Raw genomic sequence first — 18711 nt, forward strand, 5'->3', positions numbered from 1 at the left:
CTTGCATGAGTTCTCTTTTCTCTGGTTTTCTAGCTATAGATGCTGAATTACACTGTTAAGGAAACAAATTAAATAAGTTATAAGGCTATGTGATTCTATGCCAGCATTAAGATACAACAAAAGTGACACCGGAAATAGTATCAAAGTGGACAAATTTTCAGATGCTACTTTTTGTTGTTTTTCTAAGGCTTGTCAAAATGAGCTAACCTACAGATCTTTCCAAATACAGTACACATGTAGTACCACTGACATGCTGTGCCCTGTGATGAGAGCAGCAGCCAGACAGCATTCAGCTCACCAATGGGAAGGAAAAGAAAATATTTGTCAGTGATGCTGGAGAAATTGTACTATTAGTGCCACTGGGGTTTCAGTCAGAGCCCAGCGATGAACCCCCCCACCCCCATTCTCATGTAGTCCTGGGGGGCGGGTGTTTAGTTTTAAATCTCCTTCCTCTGAAGTATCAGGGATGGCTACAGCTGGAGCTAGGACAGGGAGGGTGTGACATTACCCAGCATACAATCTAGACTGCTGAATAACTGTTGTCTGAGTTCTCCACTCTATGATGCCTTTTATGTTGTTTTGCTGCTGACCAGTCACACCTGGCCAGGTAACATTCTGCACACAGCATGTAACTTCCACCCAGCATTAATTGCTGCTAGCTGTGCAGCAGTAGCAGATTCTGTTTCCAGATTTTCCTCCAGAAATCTGCATCTTGTACTGTCAAACACACTACTGAACAATGCAAGATTATATAACATCCCCCATTTTATCTGTGAAAAATTATATGCACCAGCCTTGTTAACTTATGTCAAATGGAATTCCCCACACACTTTAATCCAAATACCTTATTTTATTAGTGTAAGTTTAACTGCAGGAAAACAAATTTTAAGTAATTACTAGCGAGCTGCACCCTCTGCTCACTACGTTCACCAACCCCCACTTGGCCAGGGAGGGCATGGGACTAAAGCCACCTTGGCTCTTCCAGCTGCCAGGGGAGGACTTGGTTCTTTCTCACCCCTCTTTCTCTCCCCCCAATGATCCCTGGCCCTTTCTTGCCTACTCCCCCACCTGCTCCCACTCTTTTTCACCCCTCCTTCCCTTTCAGCCCAGCTGTTTCTTGCCCCCTCTTCCATACCAGCTCTCACCCCTCCTTGCCCCTCCCTATTCACTCGCGACCCTTCTCGCCCCTCCTTATCCCCTTCCCAGTCCTCTTTCTTGTCCCTCCCCCCAGCCTGCCCCAGCTTTTTCTTGCTCCTCCCCCTGGCTTTTTCACCCACTCCCCGCCCTTGGAGAGGGGCTGAGGCCACACTGAACACCAGGGAGTGAGGAGCAGAAAGGTAGCACAATAGCTTGTGGCTTCCACCTCCCTAGCTGGAGCAGAGGAGGGAGGATGGGGCAATGCTCAGCTCCCTCCCCTGGCCTTCCCCTGGCCAGCTGGAGCATGGGGGGGTAGGAGAAGAGGAGGAATTTGGGAGGGTGCATTACCACCCTTCACATTTCCCCCTGCGTATAGGCCTGGAGGAGCTGCAGCCGGTAGGGGTGTAGGCAAAGAGGCTGGTCAGAGGGGAAGCCTGTCAGTGGAGCTGGCAGCGTGGCAAGAGGCTACTTCCAGGCGAGATGTGTGTTGGGCTTGGAGTTGGGGGTGTGGTGATGCAGTGTGACATGACATCACTGTCATCCCATAGGAAAAAATGTTTTATATATAGAGAGAACTAATGATGCATACAAGTTAGGTTTGGTTACAAAAGGAATAAAATTCAAGCTAATGCCTTACTTAATAAGCTAAGGAACTTTAAAGCAAACAAGGTTTTGTCTCACTATATGCTTACAGGTTGCAATTTCAACGCAGTATGGTCCGGGCCACTGCTTCCCACATCTCCCTTTGGCTGTAGATGGTGAACTGGAGCCAATGGGAACTGTGGGTCTCCATGGCTGCATAGCTGGTAAGTAAACAAACCGGAGCTGCCCATTAGCAGCTTTCTCAGAATAGGCCCACAGTAAACATTGAGAAACACTGGTCTAGTCCAATAGAGCTTTCAGAGCAACATGTTACCAACCCTCCCAGTTTCACCAGGGCTGTGTCTACACTGGCCACTTATTCCGGAAAGGCAGCCGCTTTTCCGGAATAACTTGCCAGCTGTCTACACTGGCCACTTGCTTTTCCGGAAAAGCAATGACGATCTAATGTAAAATTGTCATTGTTTTTCCGGAAAAACTATGCTGCTCCTGTTCGGGCAAAAGTCCTTTTCTGGAAAAACTGTTCCGGAAAAGGGCCAGTGTAGACAGCCCAGTAGTCTTTTCCGCAAAAAAGCACCGATCGTGAAAATGATGATCGGGGCTTTTTTTGCGGAAAAGCACGTCTACATTGGCACGGATGCTTTTCCGGAAAAAGTGTTTTTCCAGAAAAGCATCCTGCCAATGTAGACGTGCTTTTTCCGGAAATACTTATAATGGAAAACTGTTCCGTTTTAAGCATTTCTGGAAAAGGGTGCCAGTGTAGACGTAGCCCAGGGGTCTCCAGGATTTGGGCTCTATCGCCCAGAGGCTGCAGGAACCAATCCAGCAGATTTTAAACAACTTAAAAGTTTGGCTGCGCAGCAAGTCTAAGGCAGATTTCATATCTGCCCTGATCCTGTGTCCATCCCAGAAGGGGCCAGCACAACCTGGCACAGGGGGGTCTCCTAAGTGCTTGTGGGACCTGTGGCAGAGCACGGCTGTCCTAGGTCCTAGACCCCACATCCTGTTATAGACAACCCTGCTTATCAAACACTCCCACCACCGCATATGAATTCAGGTTCCTATTACACAGCTGTACTTTGCTCCTATCACAGCACAGGATTATTTAAATAGCCATTTGACCATTGCATATTATTGCCACCTACTGTTCCTGTTTCATTGCATTTTAAGTCGTGACTCCTTAGCTGTTTTTCAAACGGAATGGCGGAGGCCAAGACACAAATGCCTGAACGCGAGTTACACTTACGCCAGCAGGTGCCATAGAATAACAGTTCTACAGCAGACCCCCATTCATCTGGTCCAACTGGTAGAGCCTGGCACGATACACAATTTGTATCCGCATCGATCGCCACAGGCAGCTGCTGGTTTGCCGGGTTCTACATTAACAAATAATGGTGCCCGTGGCTGTGAAAAGGACCCACAGCTCCCCCCGGCTGCCGAGCGGATGCGTAGGGCGCTACTGCCCCGCACCAGGGACAGCCAACAATTCAGCTAATCCGGAGCAGGCGGCTGCAGCGCTTCGTGGGGCCGGGCTACGGCTGCTGGCAGTTTGGCGGGACACACAGGACCCCGCCTGGCCCCGCGGGACGAGCTCGGATTCCGGCCCGGCCCGTGGGCGCCCAGGCCGTAACACCGGAGAGGCGGCCGAAGGCGGGGGCGCTGCGGGGCAGGCCCAAGGTCTGAGGCGACCTGCGGGGCTGACAGGACTGAGGAGCCTGGTGCGCGCGCACGCCTCTGGGGCGGGAAGCAGTGCAACGCGCTCGAGGACCGGCCGTAGCCGCTGGCAGCCCAATGCATCATGGGTAGTTCCTCCGCTGCACCTGCGCTCGACGGGGCAACGAGGGGCGGGGCTGTGACGTCACGTCTGCGTACGGCGGTAGCGGGCGGCCCCCCACACTCGACCGATCTCAGCCGGGCGGGGGGGAGGGGAACGGTTGCTAGGGTGATGTGATGTAACCGCGTCATGGAGCAGGAGCCGGCCCACGAGACCCCGGACTTGCTGTCGGCCGCGCACGTGCAGTTCCAGGAGCAGCGGTTTCAGACCGCGGAGGAACTCTACATCCGCTTCATCGCGCAGTGCGCATGCTCCTCCGCTGGCCCCGCCCCCAGCAGGTGAGTCTCGGGGGGAGAGGGGCTGGCGTCTCTGCGGAGGAAGGAGGCAGGCTCTTCAACTGGACGGCGGGGGCAGCTCTGGCTCTGCACGCGCCGTGCAGCCAATGGGAATGCAGCCTGAGGGGCAGGCGTCATGTGCAAGGGGCGGGTTCGGATGATAGGCCCCGCCCTCCCGCGCGACCCAGCATTGTCCCTCCGCTGGGCCTAGCCCCGCCCCTGCCTGGGCGCTTCCAAGGGGCGGGGCAGGGTCTCAGACCTGTCCACCTGCTAGTGGCTGGGGGAAGTTCTGTGACCTGGGTACAGACCAGATGCTCTCAGGCAGGGGCTTCCTCTGAGCCCTGGCGGTGCTAAGCCCCCTGCCCGGCCCTGCCACCTTCATCCCTGGCCACCACCTGCATGTTGCGGAACAGCTGTTCACTGTGGGGAGGAGGTGCTGGGGATAGGGGGTGGGAGAAGTAGCTGAGCAAGAGCTGCAAATGGTCAGGAGGGTGCCAAGGGGGAGAGGGAGCTGCTGGTGGCTGCTCCGCACCTGCTAATGTGTTTCGGTGGCTGCTGTAGCACTAGAGCATCCAGTGAGTTGGTGCCAGTGTCACAGTCAGCCCCCTGGCCTGGGTGTCTGTAGGTGTGTCTACCCTTAAAACATTACATTGTCATAGCTGCAGTGCTTTAATGAAAATGCTCTAAGCTGATGGGAGCATTGGCGATACGTGGGGGATGCACGTGGAGCCACATGCACCCCCCCCCATGGTGGGGGGACCACCCAGCAGCTGGCAGGAGGGCCAGTGCTGGCAAATTCCCTCCCTCGTTCCCTCCCTCCACTCACCAGTAGCAGTGCTGAGGAAAGTGCAGACCAGATGGCTCCCGCTCATGCAGTGCCACTCCAGGGAGTGCTGAGAAGAGGTGTGGAGGGATAGAACAATGTTGGGGAGAGGCAGGGGTAGTGCCAACACTCCTCGGCTGCGTCTAGATTGGCATGATTTTCCGGAAATGCTTTTAATGGAAAAGTTTTCCGTTAAAAGCATTTTCGGAACAGAGCATCTAGATTGGCACGGACGCTTTTCCACAAAAGCACTTTTTGCGGAAAAGCATCCATGCCAATCTAGACGTGCTTTTCCACAAAAAAGCCCCAATCGCCATTTTCGCGATCGGAGCTTTTTTGCAGAAAACAAATCTGAGCTGTCTACACTGGCCCTTTTGAGCAGATTAGTATTTCCGCAAGAAGCACTGATTTCTTACAGTAGGAAGTCAGTGCTTTTGTGGAAATTCAAGCGGCCAGTGTAGACAGCTGGCAAGTTTTTCCAGAAAAGCGGCTGATTTTCCGGAAAAACTGGCCAGTCTAGACATAGCCCTCCTGTCACAAGTTGCTGCTGGATGGCAGAGAGGTCTTCCATCAGAGTAGTTAATTCATCTCCCCAAGAAGCAGTAGTTATTTTAATGGAAGAAGTTCTTCTCCCAACCAAGCACTGTTTACACGATGAGTTATGTAGCGTCCCTCTCCACCCAATTACCTTCTTTAATGCCAATCTGCCTACAGGTTTCGGTGGACAGGTTCTTCTGGATCCCGCCACCCACTCAGCTGGGTGTATCTTCTTTATTTTTTCCTATGAATTTATTTGGTGGTTCCTCTACCCCCCTCACTCCTTCCTGGCAGGGTCACCAGGGCAATTTGGGAGGAAAATTCTAACCACAGGGTAATCCCCACTTACTTGCGAGATAGTTGGAGACTTCAATAAATAACACAAACACATACAATATATTCAACACAATAATTATATAAAACAGGAAACAATTATAACATAACAAGGTAAAACACTATTTTTAGGTTCACCGGTGCCCATGCTGCTACTACCTGTGACTTTCCTCAGTCACGTGACTTGATGTAGCAAATGTAAGATTAGTGTTCCGTTGGTACACATACTTTGTTGGGGCCCCTGATGACCTATGACCACAAAATTCTTCTCTGTAGTGGTTTAGCAGTGTGGCTGACTGGGTTCAGTACAGCCCAAAGGACTCACAAGAGGGAGAAGGTGGTAAATCCCTCCACAGGTATAATATGCAGCAGGTTATAAAATCCCCAAACCCTTACTCCCTGGATTGAGGACACAGTTCAGGGAGTAGGGAGTCCCCAAAACAAATTCCCTGACTGACGAACTAGAAGATGGTGCACTCTCAAACTCCATGAATGATCCTCCGGTTTAGAGATGACTCTAGACTCCTCAGTTACTGCAGAGGGGCTGATCTCTGCTAGCAAGGATCCTATTCAGGCAAGAATCAGGCTGCTTCGATCCCAGGATTTCCCCTTACCACAAGGGGTTCAGGGCTCAAGGTGCAGATTACACAACTGTACTAAAATCCAAACTGTAGTCTCCTAGCCCAGCATCCAGACACACACACAGCAGGCAGCAGTCCTGAACTAGCAGGCAGAGCAGAACTGACCATGTGGTGACTGGTCTCACCTAGGGAGCTGGAGGGCTAACTCAGCTTGGAAGTTTCCCAGCAAACTCTACAAACTGGGAATCATCAGTGGAGAAGGAAATCCCAGCTGAAGGACGGAGGCGTAGTGAACGGGGCGCAGGGGGGCAATTGCCCCCGGGTGCCACTCTAGGGTGCGCCGGGCCGGGGTCAGAGCGAGTCAGATGTCAGTGCTCCAGCAATATTCATAGCCAGGAGCCCTGCTCCAGCAATATTTAGAGCTGGGTCTCTCCCCGGCCCTGCCTGGTGCGGGCCCCGGCCCCCACCTGGCGGCCCCCCCGCATATCCCCCCAGGCCCTGGACCATCCCTGCTGTGTGCAGCGTTCAGTCTGCTCCCCCTTGCCGGCACACACTGCCGACTGCTGCTGCCACCATGCGCAGCGTTTCCAGGTGACCGGGGAGACACCTGGGCGTGACATGACGTCACAGCCCGGGACTTTAAAACTGCTCAGCGGTGCATTGCGCCACGTGGCCTAGCTCCCAGTTTGGAGTCCGGGGCCCAAGCGCAGACTCCGACCCCGCAAAGTGGAAGGCAGAAGGTACGGCAGGGCAGGGAAGAGGGAAAACTAGGGGGAAGAGGTGGGAGAGGAAGGGGCTTGTGCGGAGGGTAGGGGAGAGGGTGGGAGAGGAAGGGGCTTGTGCGGAAGGGGAGGGGAGGGTATGGGAGAGGAAGGCACCAAGGGACAGCCTGGAGGAGAGACAAATGCCAGGGGTTCAGGTGGAGACAATGAGGAAAAGGGAAAGAGGGGAGGTGTCAGTGGGAGGGGGGGACAGGGAGGTGTCAGCTGGGAGAGGAGAGGGTAAGGGCACTGGGGTCTAGATGGGGGAGGGGGAGGTGCTGGGAAAAGGCTTGAAAGAAGGGGTGGGCATGAGAAAGGTGGGGATGGAGCAAGTCGTGTGTGAGGGCACAGAGGAATGGGGGCAGAGAGTGATGAAGGGGTGGACATCAGGGAGAAAGAGGACAAAGGGGGCGGGGCAGTGAAGGAAGGGGGAGGCACCAGGAGGGTGCAGGGCTAAGGGGAGGTGCCAGGGGATTCTGGGGGCGAAGCAGAAGGGCAGACACCTGCAGGGGAGGGACCAGCACCAGAGGAGAGAGACTGGGCAGGTGTGAAGAGGGAGGTGTTAGAAGAGGGGATGAGGAGGGATAGCTCCCATGATCAGAGTAGGGCTACTGGAGAACTGGGCACAGGGGGGAGAGAAGGGCTGGTGGAGGGGGGCAGGTCGCAGGAGGGCTGAGGGCAGTGAGAAGGGCAGGAGTCAGGACAGCAGAGGAGGGTGAGGAGTTGGGGGGCAGCAGGCACCAGGGGAGATGATGGAGCAAGGGGAGGAGACAGGGCAGCAGAGGGGAAAGTTAGTGGTTCATAAGATATTTATTAATAACTTGGGTGCCACAGTGGCACATCCAAACAAGCCCCATGAACTCAGTACTGGTGCACAACACAAAATTCATTCTGCTCATGGGAAGATGCGGTACAAGTTACCCTCAGCTATGCACCAGGTTCGGGGCTGTGCCATGTGGCGGGGGGGTGAGGAGTGCAAATTTTTCCTTTGTCCCCGGGCGCATAACACCCTCGCTACGCCTCTGCTGAGGAATCTTGCTTTGAAATCCCTAGAGGCCAGTTCTCAGGGGGGAACCTGCATGCAGACCTGGGGCTTACCAGCTCCCCACACAGCCAGGCCTGCCCTTGCCCTGGCTGGCTCCAGCCTGACTCATAAAAAACAATGGTTTCTCCCCTTTCCTGAACTCCCTAGGACAGGCATCTCACTCTCTATGGTTGCCAGGCAGACTCTGAGTTTGCCTTGGCTCCCCCTCCCTACCAGGGACAGTGTGCCTCTCCCCAAGCTGCCAGCAGACAGAGCCCCAGGAATCTCCTTGGGGGTTACAGTTAGGTCTAGGGATGTGAATGACTAGTTGACTATCCGATAATGCTTATTGGATAGTTGACACAACTAGTTGCTTTCCCTCTCTCCCCTTCCTCCTCCCCCTCCTCCCCCCGGCTACCTCTATCAGAGTCAGGGAGGGGGGCGGAAAAGAAGGGGTACTTCAAAGCAGCAGTGCCACGTGGAGCCTGGGGCCAGACCCTGAGCTGCACACAGCGCTGCCACTTTGAAACACTGTGTGCAGCCCAGGGTCAGCTGAGGAGTTCCCAGGTGGGCCTGGGCTTCTGGTGGTGTTTCAAAGTGGCAGCACCCTGTGGAGCCCAGGATCAGGTCGGGACTCAGAGTGCCCAACTGACTCTGGATTCCACTGTGGTGCTGCCGCTTTGAAATGCCATGGGAGGCCAGTGGGGGACTGCTTGAGTCCCCCATTGGCCCCATGCTCTCTGCAGTGCTTTCACCTTTGAAGTGTAGCAGCAGCCCTGAGGCTGTTGCTACACTTCAAAGGCAGGAGGTGCCCTTATCGACTAATCGAATAGTCGATTGCATCGACTAGTCAATTAATCTAAATATAACATCCCTAGTTAGGTCAGTATGACACTCTTGATCTGGGGTGTGGATTTATCACACACCTCACCAACATAATTCAACTGATACAGGTATGTAATATGGACCAGATCTTTAACTCTCTTAAATACTCAGAGCCTGCTCTCTCTTTTATTTAAAGGAAATGCATTACTCATGATCTTGCCACTGCTTTCAACAACAGGGGACAAATCAAGTACCTGCGAGTTGACTTCTATGAAGCAATGGAGGACTATACATCAGCCATACAAACCCAGCCTGATTTTGAAGTCCCATATTATAACAGAGGATTAATACTGTATAGGCTAGGTATGGAAAAACATGTTTTTGTTCACTTTGTAATTTAGTATGTCGTCTTTGGAGACTGGGTTGCACAGTGGTGCCCCATTCTTAGTTGCCCGTAAATACTACGATCATAAACATAATGCTATTATTGTGCTGCAAACTTGGACTTGCATTATTTCAGTTTCATGCTAATGAAATTATACCATAGTAAAATGGTGGGAAAATCAGTCCTCTTAAATCACTGCCCAAAGTAATTGCTTTAAAAATAAACAGGAAACTGTTTTTTTAAATGTGTTTATATGATATTAGTATGCTGAACAGACCAAGTGACCCACCAGATAAGTGGCAGCCTTTTATAGTGCAACTTAATCTGTGTTAAAAAGGGCCCCCAGACTAATTTGTTTCTGTCTTTTTATATGAGCTGTGTAAAGTTCTGGGGATAGATTTTTTGGCCTTGATTCTGCTCAAACAGTTTTACACCAAGGAAAATCCATTGCTTTCAATGGAGGTATTCCTAACAGCAGGCCATGGTTGAGAGCGCGACCAGGAACAGGTAACAGGAGAGTTTGGAGAGGGAGTTCTCCAGGTAAAAGAGGAGTAAAAATGGGACCCTTGTGGTAAGTGGCTGTCTGGAGTGTGTGTTTGTGTGTGGGGGAGTTATTTGCAGTGTGCTGAGCTTGTGTTTGTCTGTTTGGTTGGTTGGTTTGTTTGTTTGAAGGAGCTTCTAAAAGGTTTGAAATCTAGAAGCCTCTGTTAATTGGCTGAGCCTCAGTCAGGGGGAGGGGCTACCAGAGCTATATAAGCCTGTGACTCAGCGACCAGGGAGAGCGCTACCAGGAACAGGTAACAGGAGAGTTTGGAGAGGGAGTTTAGAGGGCACGAGTGACTTGTGTCCTTCTTTAAAACCTAACTCTTAGAATAATCTATACTCCAGAAGTTTAAAAAGAATCCCAGTTTGTACTTAAACTTATTCATTACAAACATGGAGACAGAAGCCCAGCAGCAGAGTGGGGGCTATCCTGTTTATTGTGTTGAGTGTAACATGTATGATTACCTGCCCTGTGGGCGGGTGGCGTATGTGTGCACCCGTTGCAAGGAGCTCCTGACCCTCAGAGACCGAGTTCGGGCTTTGGAGGACAGGGTGGTTGAACTGGAGGAGCTAAGGGAGGTAGAGAGCTATGTTGATGAGATTTTCCGGGACCCTGTAGTACTGTCCCACCTCCAGTCTGAGAACCCCAGTGATCTTAAGGAGGATGAAAGTCTCAAGGGAACAGAGCATTTAATGGGAGCAGAGGGAAACAATCCCATAGTTGGGACCCTCCTCCCAGAGGATGTTGCGGTATCCTCTTGCACTGAGGATACCTCTGATGGGGAGGGAATGCCAGCTAGGAAGAGGCAGGTGTTAGTAGTGGGTGATTCGATCATTAGAAACATAGATAGTTGGGTTTGTGATGACCGGGAGAACCGTATGGTCACTTGCCTGCCTGGTGCAAAGGTTGCGGATCTCTCGAGGCATCTAGATAGACTTCTGTGTAGTGCTGGGGAGGAGCCGGTGGTCGTGGTACATGTAGGTACCAATGACATAGGGAAGGGTAGGAGAGATGCCCTGGAGGCCAAATTTAGGCTGCTAGGAAAGAGACTGAAATCCAGGACCTCTATGGTGGCGTTTTCAGAAATGCTTCCAGTTCCACGCGCAGGGCCAGATAGGCAGGCAGAGCTTCAGAGTCTCAATGCGTGGATGAGACGATGGTGTAGGGAAGAGGGGTTTAGATTTATTAGGAACTGGGGACACTTTTGGGAGAGGGGGAGCCTATACAGGAAGGATGGGCTCCACCTAAACCAGGGTGGAACCAGACTGCTGGCACTAAACATTAATAAGGCCGTAGAGCAGTTTTCAAACTAAGAGATGGGGGAAAGCCGATTGGTGCGGAGATGCACGTAAATCGGAGAGAGACTTCTCTTAGAGGAGAATCCATTGATAGAGATTCTCTAAGCTGTAGTCGGAAAGAGAGGAGGGGAGAGGGCAAACCATTGGCCAGAGCTGACAAACAACCGCATACAAAGGAATCCAATGCATCAGGGAAGGGCAGACAAATAACCAGTGGCAAATTTTTAAAGTGCTTGTACACAAATGCTAGGAGTCTGACTAATAAGATGGGTGAACTAGAGTACCTCGTATTAAATGAGGAGATAGACATAATAGGCATCACTGAAACCCGGTGGAATGAGGAAAATCTGTGGGTCACAATCATACCGGGATATAAAATATATAGAAAGGATAGAGCAGGCCGGGTGGGTGGCGGAGTGGCATTGTATGTGAAAGATAATGTAGAATCAAATGAAATAAAAATATTAAGTGATTCAACATGTTCCATAGAATCGCTATGGATAGAAATTCCATGCTCCAATAATAAGAAATTAGCAGTAGGGATATATTACCGACCACCTGACCAGGACAGCGATACTGACATAGAAATGCTGAGGGAGATTAGAGAGGCTACCAGAATAGAGAACTCTATAATAATGGAGGATTTTAATTACCCCCATATTGACTGGATACATGTCACCTCAGGAAGAGAAGCGGAGATAAAATTTCTCAATGGCTTAAATGACTGCTTCTTGGAGCAGCTAGTGCAGGAATCCACAAGGGGAGAGGCAATTCTCGATTTAGTCCTGAGTGGAGTGCAGGATCAGGTCCAGGATATAACCGTTACAGGACCGCTTGGGAATAGTGACCATAATATAATAACATTCAACATTCCTGTGGTGGGAAGAACACCTCAGCAGTCCAGCACCCTGGCATTTAATTTCAAAAAGGGGAATTACACAAAAATGAGGAGGTTTGTTAAACAGAAATTAAAAGGCACAGTGACTAGAGACAAATCCCTGAAAGCTGCATAGAAACTTTTTAAAGACACCATAATAGAGGCCCAACTTAAATGTATACCCCAAATTAAAAAACATAGCAAGAGACCTAAAAAAGAGTCACCGTGGCTTAACCACCATATAAAAGAAGCAGTGAGGGACAAAAAGGTATCTTTTAAGAAGTGGAAGTCCAATCCTAGTGAGATAAATAGAAAGGAACATAAACACTGTCAAATCAAGTGTAAAAATGTAATAAGAAAAGCAAAAAAAGATTTTGAGGAACAGCTAGCCAAAAACTCAAAAAGAAATAACAAAATGTTTTTTAAGTACATTAGAAGCAGGAAGCCTGCTAAAAAGCCTATGGGTCCCCTAGATGATCGAGCTATAAAAGGAGCAATCAAGGACGATAAAGCCATTGCGGAGAAACTAAATGATTTCTTTGCTTCAGTCTCCACGGCTGAGGATGTTGGGGAGAATCTGCATCGTCCTTTGTGGGTGATGAATCTGAGGAACTGTCCCGGATTGAAGTGTCATTAGAGGAGGTTTTGGAACAAATAGAAAAACTTAATGTTAACAAATCTCCGGGACCGGATGGCATTCATCCAAGAGTTCTAAAAGAACTTAAATGGGAAATTGCTGAGCTATTATCTGTGATTTGTAACCTATCCTTTAAATCGGCTTCCGTACCTAATGACTGGAAGGTAGCCAACGTGACACCAATATTTAAAAAGGGCTCTAGAGGCGATCCTGGCAATTACAGACCGGTAAGTCTAACTTCAGTACCGGGCAAATTAGTCAAAACAATAGTAAAGAATAAAATTGTGAAGCATGTAGAAGAACATAATTTGTTGGACAAAAGTCAACATGGTTTCTGTAAAGGGAAATCCTTACTAATCTATTAGAGTTCTTTGAAGAGGTTAACAAACATGCGGACAAGGGGGATCCAGTAGATATAGTATACTTGGATTTTCAGAAAGCCTTTGACAAGGTCCCTCACCAAAGGCTCTTGTGTAAATTACATGGCCATGGGATAAGAGGAAAGGTCCTTTCTTGGATTGAGAACTGGCTAAAAGACAGGAAACAAAGGGTAGGAATAAATGGTAAATTTTCAGATTGGAGAGGGGTAACTAGTGGTGTACCCCAAGGGTCAGTGCTGGGACCAATCCTTTTCAACTTATTCATAAATGATCTGGAGAAAGGGGTAAGCAGTGAGGTAGTAAAGTTTGCAGATGATACCAAACTGTTTAGGATAGTCAAGACAGAAGCAGACTGTGAGGGACTCCAAGAAGATCTCACCAAACTGAGTGATTGGGCAACAAAATGGCAAATGAAATTTAATGTGGATAAGTGTAAAGTAATGCACATCGGGAAAAATAACCCCAACTATACGTACAGTATGATGGGGGCTAATTTGGCTACGACAAATCAGGAAAGAGATCTTGGAGTTATCGTGGACAGTTCTCTGAAAACTTCCACACAGTGTGCAGCGGCGGTCAAAAAGGCAAATAGGATGCTAGGAATTATTAGGAAAGGGATAGAAAATAAGACCCAGAACATCTTACTGCCCCTGTATAAAACTATGGTATGCCCACATCTTGAATACTGTGTACAGATGTGGTCTCCTCACCTCAAAAAAGATATTTTGGCCTTGGAAAGGGTTCAGAAAAGGGCAACTAAAATGATTAGGGGTTTGGAACGGGGCCCATATGAGGAGAGGCTAAAGCGACTGGGACTTTTCAGTTTAGAAAAGAGGAGACTGAGGGGGGATATGATAGAGGTCTATAAAATTATGAGTGGTGTGGAGAAGGCTGATAAAGACAAGTTATTTATTAGTTCCCATAATAGAAGAACTAGAGGACACCAAATGAAATTAATGGGTAGCAGGTTTAAAACTAATAAAAGGAGGTTCTTCTTCACACAGCGTATTGTCAACCTGTGGAACTCCTTGCCAGAGGAGGCGGTGAAGGCTAGGACTATAATAGAGTTTAAAGAGAAGCTGGATAAATTCATGGAGGTTAGGTCCATAAAAGGCTATTAGCCAGGGGATAAAATGGTGTCCTTGGCCTCTGTCAGAGGCTGGAGAGGGATGGCAGGAGACAAATCGCTTGATCATTGTCTTCGGTCAACCCTCTCTGGGGTACCTGGTGCTGGCCACTGTCGGTAGACAGGATACTGGGCTAGATGGACCTTTGGTCTGACCCAGTACGGCCGTTCTTATGTTCTTATAAACACACACAATATTAAAGTGTGAGAAGCCAATAAAAGCAAGGAAATAATAAATTGGTTTTCAGTCCTCACTTCCATCAGCCCATTTGGCCATTATAACTGGTATCGCAGTTGGTGTCCCAGCATTTGTTTATCATCTTTTATTTAGAACTTGCACTAGGTTGAATATCTGATAAATAAGAACTGATTTATTCAAACTAACGAGACTGAGAAGATTAACACCATTTACAGAAATTATGGTCACATGAAATCAGTGTCATGTCAGATGGAGAAAACCAATCCCCCAGAATTCTAGTTTGCAGATTGACTTATTTATGCACATGGACTAAGGTCCCTCTAAGCTTCCAGCCATATTGCTGTGCAGCTGCCTATTAAGCACCATGGAGATGCTCAAGGCTGCAGCAGGGAGAGATGCCTCTCCCCAGGCTCTAGACCTGCTGCAATGCCCTTACCTTGACCCAGCCAGACATGCTGAAACCATAAGAGGAGACTGGTGCCCCAGCCCCAGCTGCAGTCAAGGATGGGGAATAGCGCCCTGACACAATCCAGCCCAGAGCTGCCACAGTTGTGGAGAAGCACCTCTCCCCGGCCCAGCCCCATTGGGGTGTTTAACCTATTACAAGTTTATACCTTAAAACAGCAGTTCCCAATCTTTTCGAGCATACAGACCCCTTTTCAATCTGTAAATATTTTACAGACCCCCACAAGGGGAGTGACAGCCAGCATGTCCTTTGACCTGTGCTGCTTCCTCAGCTCCCACCCCCGCTGTCTCCTGCCCATCCACGAGGGGGTTCTCATGGCCAAAGGCAGCTCCTGCCCTGGCACTCTGTCTTTGGCCATGCACAGACCCCTGGGGGAGGAAAAAAAAGGAAAGGAAAAGTAGGGATTGGGAGTAGGGAGAGAGCTGGAGCATAAACAGCAGCACAGCTGAAGGTAGGAAGACAGATGGTGCTTCCTGGCACATTTAGATTCCATCCCGAGGGTGGGAGGCAGCAAACATGTGGCGAGTCGCATACAGAGAGCCCTGGGGCGGAATCGCCTGATGAAAAGTCCCAGTCCTGCGGTCGGCCCGATCCTTACTTTCTTTTCCTTTCTTTCCCTAAACTTTCTGTGGACCCCTTACAGTACTGTCACGGTCCTCCAGGGATTTGCAGACCACAGGTTGGGAACCACTGCCTTAAAATTTCAAATACACAATGCCCAAAATCTTCTGGGGTTTGTGTTGTTTTTTGTTTTGTAAAACCATCAGGAATCATTCTTCAGCTTTGGTTTGTGAAATTGATTGAATGCAGAGATAAGTAATGCGTGGTTTTTTTTTTTTTTTTTTTTTTTTTGGCACAGGTTACTATGACGAGGCTTTAAAAGATTTCAAGAAAGTTCTAGCATTAAACCCTGAATTTGAAGATGCTTCCTTAAGTCTAAAACAGACTATTCTTGATAAAGAAGAAAAACAAAGAAGGGCCTCTTAAAAATCCTACAATATCCATACAAATGCTTTCTTGAACACTCAATTATCTTGAGATTTTAGTCTTTGAATAAAACACAAGATTGTTTACATTTAATTTATCTTGCTCTGGAGAAAAGAAACTTTTTGGTTTAGATAAATAATCAAAGTAGGTATGTACAATAATTGCCAAGTAAACTATAGATTTTCTTTTATAGTTCTGAAATTGCAATGTTGGACAAAAGCACAGTGTTAAACTTGTCTATGATGCTGGTCATTCTGTGTTGAAATATTTATAATATATACAAAGATGGTGGACAATTCAGAAATTATTACTTAAGTCTGTTAAAAATGTTTACATGTACTCTTGCACAGATTTATTTAATAAGTCTTCAGTGAAGGAAATGGACAAATTATAGCAAGTTTCAATACTTGAAGCTTTTTAGTAGAAATAATCTGTTTAACATTATTAAAACTGTTTTACAGTATGTTAGTAGGCTGGAATATAACATCTGCCAATTGATTTCCAGTATGGCCATCACAAAGGCAACGGACTATTGAGTAAAGGATACTAAATGGATATATTGTTTTGATTTCTGTATCATGCCGGAAAGCACAAGGACTGTAATTGTTTGAGTTGTTCATAGGCAAATATCTTTTGGCTTGTTTTCTGTTTTTGGAAAAAAAAAATTATTACATTAAATCTAGTGTGATCTAACTAGCCACAAGGGTAAAGGCACAATGGTGCATCTTTTATTTCAGACTGGACTACAGAAGCAGCAGCAACTCAAGTCACAAGCATAGGATCTGTTATGAGATTGTGTTGTGCACAGCAATAAAGTTCCAGTTTAAAAAAAGGTTTTGATTGCAAGTATGGTATCAATTTGAAATGTATCCTAAATAAATAAGATCACTTTAATGTTCCTTTTATACTCTGTATTGCTTCATGGAAGATGTCACAGCTCCTTACAAATGCAAAGTCACATCCTGTTGATGCTCAGAAATCATTCCAATGAAGTTTCATACCATACTCAATCAGCAGAGAGTGAAGTTTAGCCCTTAAGTTGATTTATGTTCTGGCTACCATCCTTACTACTTTTGTTATAGAAACTGCTTCCAGCTCTGGGCTGAACCATTAAAGCAGTTTGTGAGCACAATACCCCGTAGACACAATTTTGTACAACCTATAGTGCTTCATGGACAATAGTTTTAGACTTCTGACACCCCTGTTAGGTTTTGTGACATTGTTTTCCCTTTTATTAAAGGTGGAGAAGCAGACCTACTGTGCCAGGAGGATCCATATACTGCAGAGTTTCTGTTTACGTTTTAGGTGAAGACCCCTGTAGTCATTGTGTTCCCCATGAAAGGTGTGTCTTAGTGAGGACTGCTTTGTCTATGGCAGGCTCCCATTTCATAACTGGGACAAAAAGACTAGCAAGTGATACATACATTATTTTTATGAATATTCTATTTCTGTTTAGGTGTTTCTTCTTGTGCTTGCCTATGTGGAAATGAATTAGAAGGTGGTGTTAGGAAGAGCAAGTACAAAACTGGTCAGATAAGACTGCTCTAGGCAAACAACTTTTAAGTAATCATGACTGTGCCAGTGACTAAAAAAGATGCTCTTCCCAGACATGAGCCAAAAATTGCACAGCTGTTTTGCTAAGACGAGCGCCTACAAATCCCAAAATGCCAAGCATGTGCTGGAGAACGGAAAGGGTAAGTGGCCTGCAGCTTCTGGAGGGGAAAGAGGAGAGAGCATGGAGCAGAAGAAGTTGGTCTGTGGGAGGAGTAGTAAGCTTTGGCAAGATAGGAGTGCAGATCTCTTGTAGCTTTTTTTTAAAATAAATACAATGTTGCTTGTGTGCCTGTGGGTGAATAGACAGTGGTTGTTGGGAAGGAAATGTTCTGAGTCATTAACCAGTGGGTGACCACTGGCTATCACAGGAAAGGGTCTTGCAAGTGCCTCATGTTAACATGGTGGGAAGCAGGAGGACTGCCCCCCTTGCGATCTAATATAAAAGTGGTAGAATGGCAAAGTTGCACTTGGAGGGAAAGGTAGCAAAATGTAAGCTGGTTGGTGCATACTTCCTGGCCTGATGATGAGTACAAATCACTGCTTACATTGCAATCATGAGTAGAGTGTGGTAGACTGGTGCTCCAGTTTATAACAGGATAAACTACAGAGGTACTCTATGGGAGAAGTTCAGGTAGATGCCTGTCAGTTACAGGTGCTTTCTATATGCAACACACATGCATTTAAAAAAAATTCAGAGACTTAACATGTATGTTTTGGAAAACAACCCCCTCCTTCACAGAACCTTTATGCTAGATCCACTCAGTTTTCCACAGACGTTTCATTTTATATATGCTGTTGTTGAGTTTTTATCCTGTTTGCATCATCACTATAGGAATGATTTGATGAACTGGGCATAACCTTACACAGCAGTTTTTCACAGTGTTTCCTTTTCTCAGCAAGACACGAGCTTCCCTGGCAAATGTATTGTATTTGTATTGTATTTTAAATTCTTCAGGTATCTCTGGCCAATAACTTTATAAGGTATCCAGATGTCTTTGCTGCCAGTCAATCTGACTCCATCTGCTTTTTCGATCTGAAGCAATTAAGCCTTGCTGTGTGGTATTTTCAGCCACTCAGGTCTGTCAAAAGGGTGTTAGGAAGACACCCTTCTCTCTGTCAGTAAACTGTTTGAAATATTTGCTACTCCTAATCCTTTCTGAATCATAAAAATAGCAGAGGGCAGTAAAATTGTATTTTTATAGTGTTTCCAGATGTAACTCAGAAAATCTCCCTCAACTTGTAAAATGAATACAATGTAATCTTTAGACAATATAGAGAGGTATATGGTACTCTGCGATTTGCCCCTTTACCAGACTTTACATGTTGTCTCTGCCTGAAACTTACAAGTTCTTGTAGAATGTCTGAAGTGATATTGGTTGCTCCTTTTAGAGCCCTGACTAAGTGTTTGCCTATCATGGTGTGGCACCAGTACATCCTACAGGCGATTGTTGCTAACATGCCTGGATTGGTATGGGCTCTCTCCACTAGGGACATTGCAGAAATTAAAAATTCACAGCCTTTTCTTCAA

At 47.6% G+C, this 18711-nt stretch overlaps 1 protein-coding gene across 1 annotated transcript; it reads left to right on the forward strand.

The window, feature by feature from the left end:
* Positions 1-2495: 2495 nt before the first annotated feature.
* Positions 2496-16463, forward strand: TTC32 (tetratricopeptide repeat domain 32). Its single transcript, XM_075923440.2, has 3 exons — positions 2496-3849; positions 8927-9093; positions 15502-16463. Exons 1-3 carry the CDS (start codon positions 3701-3703, stop codon positions 15627-15629), a joined length of 444 nt encoding a protein of 147 aa, XP_075779555.2. The 5' UTR covers positions 2496-3700; the 3' UTR covers positions 15630-16463.
* The last annotated feature ends 2248 nt before the right edge of the window (positions 16464-18711 follow it).

The sequence above is a fragment of the Pelodiscus sinensis genome, chromosome 3 (assembly GCF_052426305.1).
Source record: "Pelodiscus sinensis isolate ZL-2025 chromosome 3, ASM5242630v1, whole genome shotgun sequence".
In the NCBI taxonomy this organism is placed as follows: Eukaryota; Metazoa; Chordata; order Testudines; family Trionychidae; genus Pelodiscus; species Pelodiscus sinensis.